This window comes from Mus pahari, chromosome 5 (assembly GCF_900095145.1).
Source record: "Mus pahari chromosome 5, PAHARI_EIJ_v1.1, whole genome shotgun sequence".
Taxonomy (NCBI): domain Eukaryota; kingdom Metazoa; phylum Chordata; class Mammalia; order Rodentia; family Muridae; genus Mus; species Mus pahari.
In genome coordinates this window covers 106,849,496-106,871,091 of record NC_034594.1, presented here as the reverse complement: position 1 = coordinate 106,871,091, position 21,596 = coordinate 106,849,496, and the positions used below count along the sequence as shown (strand labels likewise).

At 48.3% G+C, this 21,596-nt stretch overlaps 1 protein-coding gene across 20 annotated transcripts in view; it reads left to right on the top strand.

Moving 5' to 3' along the window:
- Nfasc (neurofascin) overlaps window positions 1–21,596 on the top strand; it is a 173,911-nt gene that overhangs the window by 116,714 nt on the left and 35,601 nt on the right. For 14 of the 20 annotated variants that reach the window (XM_029538287.1, XM_029538299.1, XM_021199194.2 and 11 more), the window contains 12 exons: window positions 3,334–3,445; window positions 3,840–4,024; window positions 5,454–5,585; window positions 13,293–13,436; window positions 14,080–14,191; window positions 14,500–14,666; window positions 15,080–15,227; window positions 16,517–16,641; window positions 17,801–17,845; window positions 19,298–19,399; window positions 19,650–19,847; window positions 21,220–21,290. In XM_029538287.1, coding sequence (XP_029394147.1) covers window positions 3,334–3,445; window positions 3,840–4,024; window positions 5,454–5,585; window positions 13,293–13,436; window positions 14,080–14,191; window positions 14,500–14,666; window positions 15,080–15,227; window positions 16,517–16,641; window positions 17,801–17,845; window positions 19,298–19,399; window positions 19,650–19,847; window positions 21,220–21,290 — 1,541 coding nt within the window. The remainder of the gene's footprint in view (window positions 1–3,333; window positions 3,446–3,839; window positions 4,025–5,453; window positions 5,586–13,292; window positions 13,437–14,079; window positions 14,192–14,499; window positions 14,667–15,079; window positions 15,228–16,516; window positions 16,642–17,800; window positions 17,846–19,297; window positions 19,400–19,649; window positions 19,848–21,219; window positions 21,291–21,596) is intronic. The other 6 variants (XM_029538295.1, XM_029538300.1, XM_029538288.1 and 3 more) reach the window with 1 other exon arrangement.

Sequence of the window (21,596 nt, the reverse complement as noted above, 5' to 3'; positions counted from 1 at the left end):
GCTGCCATTGAATGCTGCATTTGGCAAAGGACCCCAGATGCATCTGAGGTCTTGAACCATACTCTGCTGCCATGTTCTACTGGGTGAAGGGAACAGCTAAGTCTGTCGACACTTTTGACCTTTTTTTTTTTTTTTTTGGTAGAAGCCAGCCAGAAACTGTTTCTCATTTGACCCTTTAAAGACAGTTTGATTAAAGTGGGGTCGTGACCTAATGTCCCGTGACTGACCATCTGGCTCTGGGGATCCATGAGTCCTCTCTGTGCCTCGGCTTCCAAGAGCCACCCTTTGTCAGCTTTTCTTGAACTTATGCAGGTTTGAGCTTGGCATCTGTATCCTGGGGGTTTTTGTTTTTGTTTCTGTATCAGGGTAGACCCAGCCTGAGCTGGAATTGAGCAGAGCATCCCTGTCTCCAGTGTGAAAAGAACTGTCCTACTAAAGAGACAGCTTTCACCACATAGAGCCTCATTCAATAGTTATCTTCATCTTGGTAGTAACTGGTGCCTGTTTCCTCCAAGGAAAGAAACCAGGCACCCTCCCTTGGGAACAGAGGCTCCCAAGGTCACCAGCCAGATCCGCTACCTTAAGTTTTCATGACTCCCTCCTGCACAGCTGACATTTTTCAAAACCTCCCTTCAGCTCCAGCCTTCTTGTCCCCCTGCAAAGCCACTAGTCACCATGTGCGGGATTCCCGTATCCCTGGATAGTGGAGATGCTCTGGGCCTCTTCATCCCCTCTCCAGGTTCTTGGCTCTGAACTTATCAGATGCTTCCAAGGAAAGCTGGGATCTTAGATGCTGAGACTAGTAAAACAGACCAGAGCAGTTCACAGAGGACCAAACGCCCTTTTTTACCTCTTGGCCTTGGGATTTTGGTTTTCTTTGATTGGAGTTATTGGAAACATTCCGAAACTGCCTGTGAGAAATGGGGACAAAGTAACATCTCCAGCTTCAGACTGAGAGGCAACCATGGCAACACAGCCCAGAATCCAAAACAGCGAACTTGCGAGCTTGGGCAAAGTCTGTTAACTTCATAGAAACTCAGTTTCCTTTCTAAAAACACACAAGTGGTAACATTCATTGTGAGGGTTAAACATGCTGACGCTGCAGACCAACCAGTCACAGTACTTGGCCCTTATTAAATACTCACAGGGCGGTGATGGCTCCCTCTGACTTGCAGGGTAATCTTTCATTTCCTTTGTACGGGGCTTGCTTTTCAGTCGCTGCTTCTTCCCTAAGATACTTCTGAGGATTGGTACCCCACACCCTATTCTGTGTGCTGCTGCTGTATGTAGCTTTTCTCTGGTCACACTCCTATGTGTCATGATGGCCAGAGCAGAGCTCTGGGCTAATAATCGTCCTGTTCCCCATCCTCACTGCTTCCATGATGTGCTGTATGCTGTGAGGGTTCATGCTGCAGGCTGTGGGGTGAATTAAGTGTCCAGAGGGTCACAGACTGGCCCCTGTAGACTTTTCTTGTGGGGAATGAGTGTGGTGACTGAGATGCAGTCTTTTCCATGCCATTACGGGGTTCACAACTCTGGACAGACTCACCCACTTGATATGAACCATGGAATCTTTCTGTCCTTTTGGTGCCCATGACTGTGGGGTTTTGTTTGTTCGTTTGTTTGGGTTTTTTTTTTTGTTTTTGTTTGTTTTGTGACTGTGTGATGGGAGGAAGCTGTTGCTTCTTTGTTACTGAGCTTGGATGCTGCTAGGTTTGCAGGTGTAGAGTAACCGACTAACCGCTTAATGGATTAACCCTGCAGTTGCCACTGTTCTATGTGTGTGTGCTGGTGTGATAGATGAGACTGTTGGGGTAAACTCTTGCCTCCTTTTTCATTTCTTCTTCCCCCTCTAACTTAGCTCCACAAATATTTCCTGAACACATGCCATATGCCATCTTTTCTGTTGTGCCAGGAGCCCAAATACCTCAGTGTGTGTTTTAACGTTTCTTCCTCTGAAAAAAGATAAATTCTGTGACATGTTTCTCAATGGCTAATGAAGAGAAAGAAGCTTGGATGCCCACCAGGCAACCTTCACCCCACCAGCAGCAGTTAAGCCCAGATGGATGCCCTTGTTCCATCTCCAGGCATCCCCCAGGGCTCCTAGCTCCTAGCAGCTCGGCCTGCCCCCTCCTTCCCACTTGTCTGGCTGAGCCTACGGCCTGAGGTGTCTCAGGCTTATATTCATCTTTCAGTCTTCATGTGTCTAAGGCAGTCAGTCGTTCCTCATCCAGTTTTCTGTTTGACTTGGGACTTCTGGTTGAACATTTCTTTTTTCTTTTTTCTTTTTTCTTTTACCCATTTCCATGGAGTTGTACAAAGAGTATAGGAAACAAGTAAGGCTTGGTACACTCTCCATGGATGCACCCTGATTGCCATGGCCCCCTCCATGGGGGACAGTGTCGGTGTGTAGACCACCCAGCCTCTAACATCTGTGTGGAAGATTTCTGCCTATCTCATGGGCTGCTCCAACCTAGTTGAAAGGTTGGCCACCTTCCCCCATCCTGGCTGCCATTCGCCCCACCTGTACCCACCCCATCTCTCATGCAGTCAAGAGTGAGGAGCCAGAGAGGGCTTGGCCCCAGACAGCATTCTAGTCATCTCTCCTCGTTTATTCTCTTTGTGTCTTTACTAAGCCTTTAATAATTCTGTTTATCTGGGGGCTTGCTGCTTCATCCCAGCTCCTTATCAGAGTCCCAGAGAGCAGGTGGCTTGTCCTATGTCCCCAACCTGTGGCTTCTCTTTCTTCCATGTATGTCCCTGTCAGGGGAGGATAGACGGATGCTGAGATGATCTGGCCTAGGGCCCCCTCCATCCCAACACAGATGCCAGAGATGGACCTCTCAATACTCCATAATCCCTTCCTGTCCAAGAGGAAGGGAAGGGCTTCTGGGCTCCTCTCAACAGAACCTGGAACTGGTTGCATACATGTGCTGGTGGAGCAGAGGACCCCCAAGCTTCCAAACACATCTTTTAAAGACACCCAGATCCTTGGAGTAGCTTGGGCTAGAAGGACCGAGCAGTGGTGATGACATTTCTTTTTCTTTTTTTTTCTTTCATTTTTCTTTTTTTTTTCTTTTTAGATTTATTTTATTTATTATATGTAAGTACACTGTAGCTGTCTTCAGACACCAGAAGAGGGCATCAGGTCTTGTTACAGATGGTTGTGAGCCAACATGTGGTTGCTGGGAATTGAACTCAGGACCTCCAGAAGAGCAGTCAGTGCTCTTAACCTCTGAGTCATCTCTCCAGCCCATGACATTTCTCTCTATCCCAATAGTGTTGGCACACCTGGACTGGAGGCTCATAGAAGTTTGTTCTGTCCTGTTTCAGCCCGAGGAGTTGCAGAAAGAACACCCAGCTTCATGTATCCCCAGGGCACATCGAGCAGTCAGATGGTTCTACGTGGCATGGACCTGCTGCTGGAGTGCATTGCCTCTGGGGTGTACGTACCATCTTCTAGCCCTGATCTTGAAGGGTGGGTGGGCATCAATCCACACATTTTGTAGGCAGACCAGTATATAGAAAAGGGGAAAGCAAGCAGGACCATGAGCAGAACACTATATGTCTATCATTGGCATCCCACTATGGTTGTCTTTGTTTTGGGAAAAGAGAAAAAGGCCTGCTGCAGATGCATTGAATGACATGCTATCTTAGCTCTGCCTTTCTGTGGCGATCCTGTGGCCAGACAGCCTCCTCTGAATAGGAGAGCCCAGGTACTAGAGGGTATCCACCTCCCTGCTGGGCCCATGTCCACTTTTAGGATGTCTGGATGTCTGACTCTTTAGAAGACATGTTCAGTAATGGGCCCTTTGCCTTCTGCTTGATCCCTGTACTAGCCCAACACCAGACATTGCATGGTACAAGAAAGGTGGGGACCTCCCATCTGACAAGGCCAAGTTTGAGAACTTTAACAAGGCTCTGCGCATCACCAATGTCTCCGAAGAGGACTCTGGGGAGTATTTCTGCCTGGCCTCCAACAAGATGGGCAGCATCCGGCACACGATCTCGGTGAGAGTAAAGGGTACGTTGTGTGTATTTCTCATTATGATTATGTTGCCGGCCCTGAACACAAATGTCATGACGCCCTTCCTGCTGTGGCTGGGAGGCAGAGGGAGTGGGGAACTTCCAGTATCCTGGCTAATGGCAGTACTGGGCTGCCATGGTGGTATCACTCCTGGGTGTGCAACTGCACACATTCGTGGGCATGGAGACTGAGGGAAGGCAATTTACCATGGTGTCTGCCCAGCTCTGGGCTCTCTCTACAAGGGAGATCCATCCCAGAGCCTTTTCTTTCATTTTGCATTCCCATCTGTGCTGTGTCGTCTTAGCCTGTGCTGTCTGTGTCGTATGCATGGCACTGTGCTGCTTCTTCAGGGTGGGAGTCACCATGGAACAAATCATTTTTAAGCCACTTTCCTCCCCGCAAAGCAGATACAGCTCACCTAAGCTGTCTCGACACTAGAGCTCCTGTCCCTGTGGGTCCCCATTAGATGACAGGCTGTGTGGGTCATTACTCAGCCCGGGCTACATGCAGCCTGGGAGATCGAGAGCTGAGCCTGAGTACAACCTTCTCAGCATACAGTTGACTGACTGTATGTCCTTGTCCTCAGCACTGTACATACACACACACACACACACACACACACACACACACACACGCATACAGTTGGCTGACTGTATGTCCTTGTCCTCAGCACTGTACACACACACACACACACACACACACACACACACACACACGTGTGTTCTCATTCATTTTGGTGAGTAACAAGATTTTGGAGCCTTTAATCTAGAAGTTTCTTTTTTCAGAAAAATCCATATGTTCACAATAGAACGGCCAAGAATGACTCTAACCAGAGTTCAGTACCTAAAAGAAAAACGTTCAGGACTTTACAGTCTTTTTCTTTTTCTTTTTTTAAATAGATGACTTTTCTTTCTTTCTTTTTTTAAAGATTTATTTATATTTATCATTACATGTAAGTACACTGTCTTCAGACACTCCAGAAGAGGGCGTCAGGTCTCATTACAGATAGTTGTGAGCCACCATGTGGTTGCTAGGACTTGAACTCAGGACCTTCGGAAGAGCAGTCAGTGTAATCTTATCTGCTAAGCCATCTCACCAGCCCACTTTCCAGTCTTATAACAACAGAATCCCAAAGGGTGTGACCAAGCGCAGTGTCCCTGACCTCTCAGCCTCAGCGGCTTGGTCCCTTGACAGCTCAGCTGCAGTAGGTCTGGATCCCGAGCACCCTGCCTTTTAAACACCCTTTGGAGAATTCTAAGACGCAGACTCTGCTCTGTGGGCTCAGCTAACCTGCAGGCTGGGCTGAGCCATCTTCCTGAGGGTGAATGATCAGGGCTGGGACTTGGGGGGTGGCCCTCCCACAGGAGCCCACCTGGCTTCTCCTGCCTGGCCTGTGTCATCTACCTCTGCCTGCCTTGTCTTTCAGCTGCTCCATACTGGCTGGATGAGCCCAAGAACCTGATCCTGGCTCCTGGGGAAGATGGGAGGCTGGTATGCCGAGCCAATGGGAACCCGAAGCCGACCGTGCAGTGGATGGTGAATGGAGAGCCTTTGCAATGTGAGTCAAGCTGCTGTCCCACTCCATCTGTTCCCGCCCCCCTCAGAGACTGTGTTGGTGAGCCAGATGTCCCCAAAGTGAAGGAGGTGAATGGCTCATTGGCATTTCTTCCTCTGCAGGCATCTCGGAAGTAGAAAGCCTTCCTTATTCTTCTGACAGAGCAGGAGGCTAAGCAGCCTAGAGCCTGTGCTTAGTCCCTGTGTTTAGAGATCTTTGCTTCTTCGTGGTTTCCCTAACCTTTGCTTTCTGCCGAGTAACTCTAGAACCCAGTTTAGAAGCTGAACACTGAAGCCTCAACTCAGGTTTGGACTCTCGAGTGGTAGGTGAGGTTTAGGAGGTTATTTGGTCTATTGTTATTAACCAATGATGGATCTAAGTCTTACTCTCTAACAAAGGCCACTTAAAAGACAGTGTTAGGTGACTGTGTGGAAGACTGTGGCTGAACGTAGAAAAAAACAAAACGTAAGTATTGGGGGGAAACAGTCCTGTCCAGATGGGTTGAGAGGAGTCCCAGGATCCCTTTGATCTGATGATGCTGGTCTCATTATATTCTTTCTGTCCAGTTGTTTTACTTTTTAAACGTCTAGTCATTCATTTCTTTAAGGAGTTGGGAAAATGTAAGCAGGGATACCAACTAGTGGGGCGGGAACTCAGAGGCAGCAGAAGGAAGCTGCCCCAGTGTGCTGCGGCTAAGGAGAAAAGTCAGGGGAAGAGGAGTATGTCAGACACAGCCAGGACAGCACCTGATGCTGGCAAGATGAAAATGGTGGCCAAGTGTGTACAGCACACTTCTATACCTTCCTGATGCTACAACCCTTTAATATAGTTCCTCATGTTGGGTAACACCCCCAACCATAAAGTTATTTTCTTGCTTCTTCATAACTGTGATTTTGCTACTGTTATAAACAACAATGTAAATATCTGATATGCAGAATATCTGATATATGACCCCTTTAGACCCACAGGTTGAGTAACACTGGTGTATAGAGTAAGGTAGTCTCGCCCTTAAGGGCCGGCAGCTGACCTTAGCAACTCAGAATAATTGTGGAGTCCTGAGCCTGAGGCCAGCGGGTGGATCAATCTCTGCAATGCAAACGCCCGTCTGTTCCATCTGGCCTCTTGACATACACCCATGTCCACAGCAGGCAGGCTGACTCTGGGAGGTGTGGAAAGAACATGGCGGGGCTGCCTGTAGTGAGGTGCCATGCCTCTGCCTCCACTCAGCGACCTTGGGAGACACTTGCAGCTAGAACATTTTCCACCCCAGGGTACATGAACTGTGGAGCCCGGAGGTGTGAAAGAACCCAGCCCACAGACCACAAAGTTAGGTGTGGCCAACAGAGGCCCATGGCGTGCAGAGAAGGGAGCCACGGAGTGTAGAGAACTCTGGCAGGCGTGCTTCCTCTCTCAGAACAAGCTCAACACCAGTGCAAATCGCTGAAGAGACCAGGGTTCCCAGCAGCTGATCCCCAAATCCAAACCCAGTAAACCTGGTGGGTTTTAGCCTTCAAAGCCTCAGGAAGAAATTGCTGTAACTTCTTTGCTCCCCCGAACCCTGTATTTCACTTTTTCTTTTTATTACTGCACTTTTAGGAATCTTTTTTACTTCAGCTTATTTTTTTTTTCAAAGATTTATGTATTATAAGTACACTGTAGCTGTCTTCTGACGCACCAGAAGAGGGTGTCAGGTGGTGGTGAGCCACCATGTGGTTGCTGGGATTTGAACTTGAGTTGGTTTGTCAAATATTTCTCATTTTCTTTAATAGATATTTTATTTATTTGCATTTCAAATGCTATCCCCTTTCCTGGTTTCCCCTCTGCAATCCCCCAATCCCACCCTCCTTATCCTGCTTCTATGAGGGTGCTCCCCGACTTACCCACCCACTCCAGCCTCACTGCCTTAGCATTCCTCTATACTGGGGCCTCAAGCCTTCATAGGACCAAGGGCCTCCCCTCCCATTGATGCCAGATAAGGCCCCTTCAGCTCCTTCAGTCCTTCCCCTAACTCCTCCATTGGGGTCCCTGTGCTCAGTCCAATCGTTGGCTGCGAGCATCTGCATCTGTATTGGTCAGGAACTAGCATAGCCTCTCAGGAGGCTCTATCAGGCTCCTGTCAGCAAGCACTTCTTGGCATCAGCACTAGTGTCTGGGTTTAGTGTCTGCATGTGGGATGGATCCCCAGATGGGGCAGCCTCTGGATGGCCTTTCCTTCAGTCTCTGCTCCACTCTTTGTCCCTGTACTTTCTTTAGACAGGAACAATTCTGGGTTAAAATTTTGGAGATGGATGGATGGCCCCATCCTTCAACTGGGGGGCCATGCCTAATCTCTGGATATGGTCTCAACAGGTTCTCCCTCCCTTTTGTGGGGGTTTTTTAATGTGGACTCTGAGATCAAAGTCAGGCCGGGTGCTTATACAGCAAGTAATTTGCTAACCCCGCAATGTCTCCTGCCTGAAACAGTACATTATGTTCTGTTTGATTCCCTTTCTTACATTAATCTCACCTTCTCTACAGATTTCTCCCCTGGTGATCCTGTATCTGTGTACTGTGTTCTTTCCCCTCCATCTTCATGACGTTGTGCTAGACATGGCTCTTCCTTGTCTTTCCTTCGATCTAACCTTGATTCCATGTATTTCCCCCCTTTTTTAATCTCATCCATTTATTATTTTTGTATATACTTTAAATAATTTTCAACATCATAGCACATACTACATTATTTTACCATTTTCTGTTCTACAGACATTCATGATGCATCCATGAGCTTTAACCAATATCAAGTATATTTCTATGCCAAGTATGGCTTGATGTGGTTGCTATCCCAGTAATTTGTTGAATCCTCTCTGGATGGTACTAGGAATTGACCCCTTAAAAACCCAATAAGAAGACACACAAATGAAGCTGGAGGAGCTATCAAAGCCATCGGATGTGTGTGTCATAGCTCAGACACACAAGAAACATGAACAAACACACCAGCACCTCTCCTGTGAAGGAGTGTAATTCCTCAGATTCTGAACTCAGAGACGTGAAGTTAACAAATTACAGATGAAAGATGCAAACGTTTTCATGTAAGCTGATTTGTGACCTCAAAGGTGATGGAAAGAAGCAGATGAATGTAGTGATCAGGAGATGAAAGCCAGCAATACAGAGAAGGAGTCAGAAGAAGAGGTCAGGAAAAAAGTCAGCAACAGGGATGCACAAACAGACTGGATTTTAGTTTTAGGGGGTTTTTTTTTTTGGTGTTTTTTTTTTTAATCAAATAGAAATGTTGAAATGAAAAATAACACACTGGAAACCATGAACAGATATACCATGAAGAAGGAAGACTATCAGGAATAGAAGGGAATGTCAAAGAAGCAATCATCACTAAATTAAAACATATCACTAACATCACTAAGCTCTTTTTATAAGTAATAATATGACTTCCAAAAAATCCAGAGATGCAATAAAGAGATAAACCTAAGGATCCATGAAGCAATAGAAAGAGCTGAGATAGAAACTAAAAGGATAGAAAGTCTACCCAATGAAATCATAGCAGAAAACTTCCAAAATCTAACTGTAAATCTAGACGTCTTAGTCAGGGTCTCCATTGCTGTGGTAAAACACCATGACCAAAGCAACATGGGCAGGAAAGAGTTTGCTTGGCTTATATTTCCACATCATTGTTTATCATCAATGGAAGCCAGGAGAGGAAACATGGCAGAAACCTAAAGGCAAGAACTGATTCAGAGACCATAGAGGAGTGCTTCTTACTGGCTTGCTCCCCTTGGCTTGTTCATCCTGCTTTCTTATAAAACCCAGGACCACTTGCCCAAGGGTGGCACCATCACAATAGGCTGGCCCTCCTACAGCAATAACTAATTAAGAAAATGTCCCATAAGCTTGCTCACAGCCCAGTCTTAGGGAGGCGGTTTCTCATTTGAGACTCCCTCCTCGTTGGTGATTCTAACTTGTGTCAAGTCACCATAAACTAGTCAGCACAATCAGAAAAGGCATTTAGAATCCCAAATAGCCATAACCAGAGATTGATAACACAACATAGACAAGGTGCCCAAAGTCCCAAAGAAACAATAGTCAAACTGTAAGAGAAAAAAATATCAACTTACAAAGGCATTAGAATAACATCAGACCTCCATACGAACCCTAAAAAATGACCAAGAAAGCATGGGTTGTTTTTTCTTTCAGTGACTGCTTCAGTCATTGAAAGTAAAATAACTATCAACCAAAATTGCTATCCATCAAAATTATCTTTTAAAATTCATGTAGAGGAGCTGGAGATATGGTTCAGCCTGACACCCTGAGTTGGACTCACACAGTAGATGGAGCGTACCGGTTCCTATACATTTCCCTCTGACCTCCAGATAGACGCATGGCACCTGCATATCCTGCATTTGCTAAGTATTTAAAAAGTAAATAAATTCATGGAGAGGTAAGGACATTTTAAGACAAACACAAATTGAAGTAATTCTTAACCATCAACCCACTCTGCAGAAATGCTAAAGAAATCCTGAACACAAAGAAGAATACAGTCTCAGCCAAGAGAACCCAGCGGAGGATGTTATTTTCTTGTAATGAATAGATGAATAAGAAAAACTAAGAAAGACTCCACCCTGCCCAGCATAGTAGACCAGAAAGCCCCTAATACAAAAGATAAAGGATGCCACGACACACTTCGTAAAGGAAACACTCCATTAAGAAGAGGGAATAATTGTAAAAATGTATGCGTTGAATGCTGGGGCTTCCCATTTCATAGAGCAACTTTATGTAGGTGTGTAAAAGGACAGTTGGTTCCTGATACAATAGTAGTGGATGACCACAATATCCCATCTCATCAATAGATAGGCCATCTAGACTTGTGGTCAGTAAAGAAACTTCAGAGTTAACTGCACCCAAGATCAGATGGACTTGTCTGGCATTTGCAGGACAGTCTGCTCGACAGCTGCAAAATAGATGTTTGTCTCTCCTCCGTGAAGCTTCCACTGAAATAGATCACATTTTAGTCCATAAACAAGTTTTAACAATACAAAAGAAGTGAAATAGCTTCAGGGTGCAGTGAACTAGGCCTGGAACCCAAGAAGGAGAAAAAGCACAGGGGCTCGCAAATGCACTCTTGAATGAGCCATCGAAGAAATCTGTGAGGAGAGCTTGAAAGATTCTGAGAATCAAATGAAAAATAAAAGCTCCATTTGTCAGAACCTTTGGGATCTAATGAAGGCAGTTACAAGAGGAGCATCCAGAGCCTCAAGCTCATGTACAGTAAGATTGCATATAAATAACTCAAGGATGAACCTCAGGAAGATAACAACAATCCAAACCCCAAAGCAGTAGATGGAAAGAAATAACCAAAATCAGAGAAGAAATTAATGAAATGGAAAAGAAGGAACAGTACCGAGTCTCAATAAAACTAAGAGTGTGGCTCATGGAAAAATAAATGAGATTGACAAATTCTAATCATTGAACCAAAAGGAAGAGAAGATACCAAAATGAATAAAGTTGGACATAAAAGAGAGACATCACAACAGATTTCAATGAAATCTAGAGAATATTTAGGACATAGTTTAGGAAAACATGTGATTTGGACAGCCTAGAAGAAACAGGTAAGATCTAGATGCCTGTGACCTACCAAAATTAAATCAAGAATGTATGAGCAACTTAAAGAAGCAATCAATTGGAGGCCTGGACAAAGCAGCATTCACTGCTGAATTCTAGCAGACCTATAAGGAATTGCTAACATCAGCGCTTCTCAAACTGTTCGTGCGGTAAAAAGGAAAGGATGCAAACAGATTCATTTCTATGAAGCCTGCATTGCTCTAATGTCAAACTTGACAAGGACATGCACACAAACCATAAAGCTGGACAGGAGGCCCAAGACAGGAGGCTGAAAGGAGACTGCGGGATGGAAACCAGGGGGGCCGTGTGAGGGATGGGAGTGTACTGGGGGGTGGGGAGAGTATGACCAAAGTACATTGGTATATATGTATGAGAGTATCATCCTCTACGTTTTGTATGCTGAATAGAAAAAATTATTTTAAAAATCATCAAGGAAAAGAGCAGATGGAGAAGCAGAGGAGACAGGCAAAGCAGGGTTCAAATCCTCCCAAACACAGCTGCTGAGTTGCAGGAGGCCACAGCGGCGGCAAGCAGGAGAGCTAGGTAGACTTCATTGGACTGCAACAGGCTTGTACTTGCTAAGACTGAATCTGCAGCTATCCACCAGGGAGTTTCCCTACCCCACCATGAGCACAGATGTAGCCCCAGTCTGTGGACCACTCTCCTCTGTCTTTCTAGACTTCAGGGGAAGCAGGCAGCGGTGGTACACTTCAGAGCTTTGTCCTGTAGATACAACCTGGAGCTGAGTCATCTGTCTGCAGGAAGTACCTAAGAGAAGTGACTGGTAGGAAAACTGGGCTCGTGAGATTGGCCAGGCAAGGATGTGTTTGGGCTGGTGGCGCCACTTCTCCGGTGGCATTTTGCTGAGTAGGTCCCAGGGTAGATGATAAGGACATAGACTCTGCCTTCATTTGCCTTCTGCTGAGTCCCCAGATTCTCATCTGTTAGTGGCGCCCTAGGGCCAGACTCCTGTTCCCTTGTAGATGTGAGCAATCCCAGTGAGCTCTCAGCCTCAGCAAGCCAAAGCATTTGCTTCCAGGTCCAGACATTCCCAGTGGTTACAAATGAGAAGAGTGACTATTCTTTACATTTCTGGAAAGCTTTCGTTTTATAGTTCCTCGTTACTCCCTCCCCTCATTCTTCCTTCTCATGGGGAAGACAGGAATAATGTTTCCTCAGGACAGATGGACAAGACTTTATATGGACAAGGTCTATAGCTCTCCAGACCCGGCAACCCAGGAGAACTATAGACAAGAATGGTCTGTCTCGATGTAGGCTACTTGTCTTAGGAAGGTCTTTGTGCAAGCATGAAGACTCGGTTGGCAGGAAGCTCTTGCCAGTGGACAGCTTTTTTGTATGAAAGAGGCTCTGCCCAAAGGATGGGAAGATGATGGGTCTGGGCCATTTGGATGTTGCTGTATTCTTGCCAATGCACATTGGATTAAGATCATAATGAATGAATGTCAGGCACACTGACTCATGCCTGCAATCCCAGCATTTAGTGGCTAAGACAGGAGGATTGCCATGAGTGTAGTCTGGGCAATGTGATGCGGTCAAGGCCAACAAGAGCTCCACAACAAGGCCCTGTCTCAGAAAACAAATCAACTGACTAAATAAATTGAGTGAAAACACTAACAGTATTGCTAGGCCTTGCTAACCACTTTACACCTGTATGAAAAGTCTCAGGATATCATCACAAAACCCCATGAGGCCATGGGTTGTCTCACAGAGCAGGAACTGAAGCAATGTTAACAACACTGACTGGAGATGTGCTTAGATCCCTATTTGCAAAGTCTGTTTCCATGGCTTTTATTTTTAGCCACATCTGCTCAGCTATTACCTGCAGAAAGCAAAGATTCAGGTTCCCACCAGATGATAGATGGAGAAACAAATTCCCATAGGGCCCAGGTCACACAGTTCGACAGTGCTGAGTCTAGAAGCTGGCTCTTCTTGGGTTCACATTCCACAGAACCCTTAGCATACTTGGGACCCTGTCGAGAGAGAGAGAGAGAGAGAGAGAGAGAGAGAGAGAGATCCCTGCATGCCCTTCACTGTCCCCTTTTCCGTTTCTTACGGGAAGCCTCTCTTTCTTACTTGTAGCGGCACCACCCAATCCCAACCGTGAGGTGGCCGGAGACACTATCATCTTCCGGGATACTCAGATCAGCAGCAGGGCAGTGTACCAATGTAACACATCCAATGAACATGGCTACCTGCTGGCCAATGCCTTCGTCAGCGTGTTGGGTGAGTCTCTGCCCACTGGCAGTGGGGTCTTCCTGGGTTCCAGTGACGTCATGAAGTACATGTTCTCTGCAGCCTGGGCATGTTGGGCAGGCCTGGGGAGGTGTGGCGCATGAATAAAGGACTTGCACTCCACCAAGCCAGGTGACCACAGGGCTCATTCCATCAGAGAAGCTGCATAGGAAGTGCTTCTGAGCATGGCTGCTGCTCTCCTTGGGCAGGGAGACGGATGAGGGAACTGGCAGATACAGTATATCTCAGGGCTGTGGAGGATCGGCTCCAGAAGCTGTGCAAGACTTTGGGAAAACCCCTTTGCAAAAGCTAGTCTGGATGTGGGACAGATGGGAGACAGATAGATGGATAAATTCACCCTCTCCTCACGTAAACAGCAGAGATGTCATCCTTTGACATTGTAACATGGCTGTGGTCTACAACTGTGTTGGGCAGCATTTGTAATGCTCCTGGGACACCTGAATCCCAGGGACCGTAGGCTGGATCGGTTTCCCTCAGATGAGGTTTGAAAAAGGAAGGGACGGATGAGTGTATCTAGGTGTCCAGAAGGCTGCTGGAAGGGGAGGAGCGAGGGAAGGAGGGGAGGGGATGTGCTTCACACTCATATTGGAAAATTGACCCTCTGGGGTTTCAGATGTACCCCCTCGGATGCTGTCTCCCCGGAACCAGCTCATCAGGGTGATCCTTTACAACCGGACACGGCTGGACTGTCCGTTCTTTGGGTCTCCCATCCCAACACTCCGATGGTAAGTCCCAGGAGACCAGGTCTCCCCAGCAGGGGACATCTGTCTTTTTGCTTCCCTTCTGCCCAGCAGGCGGTATTTAGCAAAGCCTGGGCTCCTTAAACTGTCAAAACTGGCTGTCTGGGTGAACCCCCATATTGTTCAGAGGGGCTGAATCTTTCCAGCTAGTGGTTTCAGGCAGTGCCTACAAGGCTCAGGACCCCGTTGCATCTACCTTGAGCTCCCCAGTCCCCTGCCGTGGACTCTGCTGCTCCCTGGCTCCCTTGGGCCAGTCCTTTCTCAGTATGCTGTGTTTGCTGCTCTGTTGTGAGGTTTAAGAATGGGCAAGGAAGCAACCTGGATGGCGGTAACTACCACGTCTATGAAAACGGCAGTCTAGAAATCAAGATGATTCGCAAAGAGGACCAAGGCATCTACACCTGTGTGGCCACCAACATCCTGGGCAAAGCTGAAAATCAAGTCCGCCTGGAGGTCAAAGGTAAGCGGAGGTGGGGTGGGAGAGTGTCACTAGTGAGAGTTCAGGTGGGGCAATAAAGCCATGCTCATGGCTGTCCATAGGTGCTAAGTGCTTTTGGAAATGCCCCTGCCTGAGGGCTGATCCCAGTGGACATCAGCCTGATCCAAGTGTGGGAACACTGGGGCAGGCAGCCTATCCGCCTGATCCAGAGGCTCACCTGTCTCCCTGAACCAGCACTCACATCATGGATTTCTGAGCCAGAGAACTATTTGGGGGTTTTGATTACCTTACACACAGGAGCTCCCCTCTGATCTTACAGCTAGTTTGTATTCTATGCCAGACATCCCAAGCTCAGGCATGGCACACTACATGGTCACATAGGAGCTGGGGGGCAGAGAAGGGGTCAGCGGTCAGCTATCCAGTTGTCTTCACAGACCCCACCAGGATCTACAGGATGCCCGAGGACCAGGTGGCCAAGAGGGGCACCACGGTGCAGCTGGAGTGCCGTGTGAAGCACGACCCCTCCTTGAAGCTCACAGTCTCCTGGCTGAAGGACGACGAGCCACTCTACATTGGAAACAGGTTTCTGCTCTCCATCTCCACTCCTTACGCGCATTTAAGGGGAAGTTTGCCCTTGCTTTCAGTGTCACACATGTCACTAGGAGTAGTGATGGCCTTGGTGACCTTTCCTCAGGGGGGATCCCCAGGAACCTTTTCTTCCTCTCTTATCAGAGACCTCTCTCTCTCTCCTTCTCCTCTTCTCTCCCATCTTCTGTCTTCCTCATCCCTTCTCCTCTTCTCACTTTTCTTTCTTTCTTTCTTTCTTTCTTTCTTTCTTTCTTTCTTTCTTTAAGATTTATTAATTTATGTACAGTGTTCTGTCTGTGTATATGCCTGAGTGCCAGAAGAGGGCGCTAGATCTCATTACATATGGATGTGAGCCGCTGTGCGGTTGCTCGGAATTGAACTCAGTCAGTTCTCTCAACCTCTGAACCATCTCTCCAGCCCCTCCTCTCACTCTTCTTACTCCCTTTTACATCCCCTCTTCTTATTCCCTTCCTTTCCTCTTTATTCTGCTCTCCACGATCCAATCCCTTCAGCCCTTCTTGTAGTACCCCCGCTTACCAGTAGAGGGCAGGTCTGGCCTCATCTTCCTTGTCCAGCGTGGTGCCTGATGCATCTCAGCTCAGGATCTTCTGGATGCTTTGACAGTGCCCCCAACTACACCTCCTACACCCCAGTTCTAATTTTATTGGTGTAAGAACTCAGGTGTTGATGGTATTTAAAGGTCCCTTGGGTATTTTGTAATGTGCAGTCGGGATTGAGAACTACTGATCCCAGCTTCCCTTCCCAGGGCTTTTGGCTGTCTCTGAGCTAGGCAGTAAGACACCAGCCATTCCCAGTCTCACGCAGCTTCATGCAGGGCTACATCCTGCCTGTGTGCACGGGCATCCAGAGCCCATTGATACTGAAAGCTCTAGAGCTGTCCTGTATTGCTCTGGGATACCCACTACCTTTGGTGAAAACAGGCTGTAGGGTCTCAGAGAAGTCAAAACTGGTCCACAGGATAAAACACATGTAAGGGAAGGGGAGCGACACCAGCCTGTCTTGGTTTGTCGGCGTAATGGTACCCTAATTTGGGAAGTGTGTACAGCACAAGAAAGAGCCAGAGCCAGGTCCATTGTGGGTGCTGAGGCCTCGGGCATCCAGTCAGTGTTGAGATGGTCCCTCACGCCCCAGAAGGAGCCGTGCTCTCTCACCTAGCCCGGCTGCCTCCTTTACCTCCTCGCCCTCCCCTTGTGGGACAAAAGTATCAGCTATCCCCGGTATGTGAGCCACCCTCCTGCCAACCTCAGCCTGGCATCTTGCAGGATGAAGAAGGAAGACGACTCCCTGACCATCTTTGGAGTGGCGGAGCGGGACCAGGGCAGTTACACGTGCATGGCCAGCACCGAGCTGGACCAGGACCTGGCAAAGGCCTACCTCACTGTTCTAGGTAACATCTGTCACCCACATCAGTGCTAACAGCCCATCTCCCTGCCTCTCAGCAGCCAGAGCAGCCGTGAGCACTGGGTAACGCAGAGTCAGCAGGGCAATGCATAGTCAGCAGCCGTTAGGCGCCATGGCCTCTTCGGGTCTCTGGATTAGGAGCTGCCACTCTCAAACAAGCCGAGGAGGACAGTGTGGAGTTCTGTCTCCTGAGTGAGGTCCTTGACCTCCCAAGCGCAGCTGAAAGGTGTGGAACAGCAGAAAGTGGAGTGACTTCTGCCTCTTCTGCTCTCTTACAGCACCTTCACACCACCAAGTTGACTAAAGCCATCTTGAAGCAATGCTAGACCAAGAGGATGATGATGATGATGATGATGATGATGATGATGATGATGATGATGATGGTGGTGGTGGTGGTGGTGTGTGTGTATGTGTGTTCAGTGATATGGTGTGGAGGGGTATAGTATGGAATGGGGGATGGTGTGGGTGTGTGGAGGTGTGGGGGGGGGGCAGTGTCATGTGTATGAGTGTATATGTATATATGAAGTGTGGTGTGGGGGATGTATCTATGGAGGTATAGCATGGAGGGGGAGTGTTGTGTGCTATACGTGGGTTGTGTATGTATATCTGTGTGTGGTGTGTGTCTGTGGAAGTACAGTGGGAGAGTGCTGTGTGTGTATGTGTAGGGTGTGGGGGGGGTGCGCACACTTCCAGCACCTCCTCCAGCTTCCTTTCCCTCCCACGCTGCTCCCAGGACTTAGTGGCATTCACACTGCCACACGCTGACTAAGAGGATGCCACCCCTCCCTGTCCATGCTGGCCTGCAGAGAGCAAGCCATTCTGAACAGATGGGAAGGTGGCTACCCCTTCCAGTGGAGCAGATCCTCACTGCTGTCTCTGCCCTGTTTCCTCTCTGCACTCCTGCAGTGGAGGTCACCGTTGCTGGCCACGATGGGCCCAGATACGTTAACAGTACTAGGACAGGAAGAAGTCAGAAACCCCACTCCAGGCCATGGAGAAACACACAGAGTCAGCTGGGAGGCGGGCTGCCCAGGGACAGCTGTAAAGCCTCGGCTATCCATCCGCGTCCGTCTAGAGCCCTCTAACCCTGCTAACCAACCTGGATAACCACCTGCTAACCTGGATAACCCATCTTACCGTTGCAGCTGATCAGGCCACTCCAACTAACCGTTTGGCTGCCCTGCCCAAAGGTAATTGGCACTAATCAGGGGCTCTGGTGCCCAGGGGTGGGATCGTGAGGAGAAATGTGCTGGTGGGCTACACTTTCACATGCCTGCGTGCGACCTCTGACCCTCAGGCACTCACAGTCACCTGCCTTCCTGGCCCATGTCAAGGCTTCTTCTGCAGGTTGGACTCATAAGTCTGGACCTCCATCTTTCCACCACACTTAGCTCTCCCTTAAGGTGCCTACTGTTGACCCCTAACTTATGCCTCATGGCCTAATGGCCAATCAAGAAAGCTTCCTCAGACATCATCTACAGGCTCATCAGTTTATAGACTGCCACTCACCTACTGCCGTGCATCACATAACACACACACATACACACACACACACGCACACACGCACATGCACACACACACCACTGTGAACTTAAGTGACTCACTTTCTAGGTTAGTAAATCTCAACCTTCCTAACACCACAACCTTTAATACCGTCCTCACGTTATGGTGACCCACCACATCATAAAATTATGTTTGTTCATTCTGTGCAGACTTCATAAGTACGTGCTACTTCATACCTGTAATTTTGCAACTATTATGAATCACAATGTAAATATCTGTGTTTTCCGGTGGCCTTGGGCTACCACTGTGTAAGGGTTATTCAACCCCCTACAAAGGAGTTGACACCCATGGGTTGAGAACCACTGTTGTAGGTCCTCCTAGTAACCAGCCAAAAGATGGAAATAGCTGGTTCGGGGAGGTAAAATGTGTGTGTGGGGGGTGGGGGGGTGTCTGCTTCCGTTCTGTGGCTGCACGACTTTATTCCAAAACCAGGATGATGCTGATACTCACTAGAACAGCATGTCCATCCCTCCCCCCACCCCCCTCCCCCCCATCCCCCACCCCACCCCCAAAAAGAAACCTGCTTCCTTTACCCTGTGTGGAAGCCTGTGGGCCCCTCTGCTCTACATCCTCATATAATCCAGACTGAGTCTCCTACCAGGCCCGGCCTGTCTTGGTCCCTTCTCACTTCCCTCGTCAGTCTGCCCTGCTCAGCACTGCAGAGCTCTCCTAGAATGCTCCCGAGAGTCCTTGCATCCAGAAAGACAAGCAGTCATCATGAGGACTGAGACAAAAAACAGGTCCCCATTCCTCCCCACCAGCCCCCCTCACAGAAACAGCAGCTCCCCCCCGCCCCATGTGTGTGTTCTACACGATCTGAAGAAACAAGATGGCCTCATTCCCTCTGTCCCACCTGACTCTCCTTATTCCCTTCTTCCATATTCTTGATCTTCTTGGTTCTCCCTTGTCTCCTGGAGGGAAGCGGGTGGTCCCTGCACTGTCTCTGCAGGGTAGGTTTGATCTACTGGCAGTAGAGACATGAACCCCTCGGGGACTTGTCCAGGACTAGTACTACCCCGAGGAGAGGGACTGGCTCTCCTTCAGGAACTCTGAGTGACATCTTTTTCCTCTGCTGCCAGGGCGGCCAGACAGACCCAGGGACTTGGAGCTCACTGACCTGGCTGAGAGGAGTGTAAGGCTGACCTGGATCCCAGGGGATGACAACAACAGCCCTATCACAGGTCAGGCCGGGCTCTGTGCCCCAGAACTAGAGAGTCTTGGATGAGCCTCCCCCCAAAAAAATGTCCCGCTCCCACCTCTGCCTCATGACCCACACATGGAGACCTTGGTTGCCCTGTGTCTTGGGAAGGCGTCTTTGTGTGTCCCTGTATCCCTCGGAAATGATAAAGACAAAGAGAAGCCATGAAGGATGTGGTCGTAAAGCAGGACCCTGTGACTCCCAGAACAGCTCTGTCCTCCTTGTCCATTCAGACTACGTCGTTCAGTTTGAAGAGGACCAGTTCCAACCAGGGGTCTGGCATGACCACTCCAAGTTCCCAGGCAGCGTCAACTCAGCTGTCCTCCATCTATCCCCGTATGTCAACTACCAATTCCGAGTCATCGCTGTCAACGAGGTTGGGAGCAGCCACCCCAGCCTTCCATCCGAGCGGTACCGGACCAGCGGGGCACGTGAGTACTTGAGCGCCAGGTGCCCTGAGTTCGCCCAGGATCACCCCAGCTTCCAGCCATGGGCACTTAGACAGCTCACTTGTAGCCCCTTCACCTGTGAAACAGAAGGCTAATAACACACACCTCAGGGCTGTGAAGTGGACTCCCACTTTTAAAAGCTGGGGGGTAGCTTAGTGGGAAGAAGCACCAGCTGCCAGGTCTGATGACCTGAGTTTGATCCCTGGCACCCAGTGGATGGAAGGAGATGACTGAATCTCGGAAGTTGTCCTCTGGCCTTCACATATACACTGTGGCCTATGTGAAGCCACATGTGCATACATTAAACAAGCAAACAAACAAATAGCTATAATGTGGAAGAGACAGGAAGATAGTTCAGTTAGTAAAATGCTTGCTGTGAAGCATGAGGACCTGAATTCAATGGACCCAGGACCCATGTCAAGGTGGGCCTGGTGACACTCATTTGTCATCCCAACAATGGAGAAGTGGAGGAGAAGGAATCATGTCTAGGGCTTGCTCGTTAGCCACTGTAGCCACTGTCGCTGAATCACTGAGTTCCAAGTACAGTGAGAGACCTTGTCTCAAAAAATATGGTGGAAGCCCGGCATGGTGGTGCATGCCTTTAATCCTAGCACTTGGGAGGCAAAGACAGGCAGATTTCTGAGTTCGAGGCCGGCCTGGTCTACAAAGTGAGTTCCAGAACAGCCAGGGCTATACAGAGAAACCCTGTCTCGAAAAACAAAAACAAAACAAACAAACAAACAAACAAAAAACGGTGGAGAGTGATTGAGGAGGACACCCAATACTGACCCCTGACCCCTGACACATGTGCACACACAGATGCACATGAAAGGAAGGAATAGAAAATACACACCAGGCACTTACTATGGTGCCCATCACACAGTAAACACAGTAAATCTGAACTGTCACTTTTATTATTGCTAATGATTCTTTATCATCTGCTTGAAAGCATGGAGCTGTGGCAGACGCCCTTAAGAATATACATAATCTGGTGTTATGTCGGATTTCTCTTCATAACACACCAAGATAATGGCTGAATTTATGCTGTCACACCAGCTCATGGAGGTAGAAATGCTTGCCCCCAAACATTAAATACTAGGGTAAGCCAGCATCTCACAAAATATACTCAGCAGAAAGCTTTATGATGAGCGCTAACTCGGCAAAGGATTACACTGAAAAGCAATTAGCTCTACTTTGGGGGTGCAAGTCTTAGCCAGGAAGACAGAACACACATGGAAGAAAAAGTTAGGAGCTAAGAAGAGCCAGAGTACAGAAGGGGCCAGTTAGGTAGGAGGCACACGGGGACCCTGGTCAGGCTCAGGTTGGGATTCAGCTTTATCTGTTTGGATTCCAGCCCCTGAATCTAATCCCAGTGATGTGAAGGGCGAAGGGACAAGAAAGAACAATATGGAGATCACATGGACGGTGAGTGTACCTCCCCACCCCACCCCCAGAGGCCTGCTTACTTGGCAGCAGGCACCCAGGAGCCCCCATTCCTTACTCCCCTGGTGCCATAGTGTGCTTCAGCCTGTCTAACTCAGTGGCTCTCAACCTTCCTAATGCTGCGACTCTTTAATACGGTTCCTCACTAATTAATACAGTGACCCTCCCAACCATAAAATTATTTCTGTTACTACTTCATAACTGTCATTTTGCCACTGCTATGAATCGTAGTGTGAACATTTGATATACAGGATGTCTGATATGTGACCCCTGTGAAAGTTGTTCCAC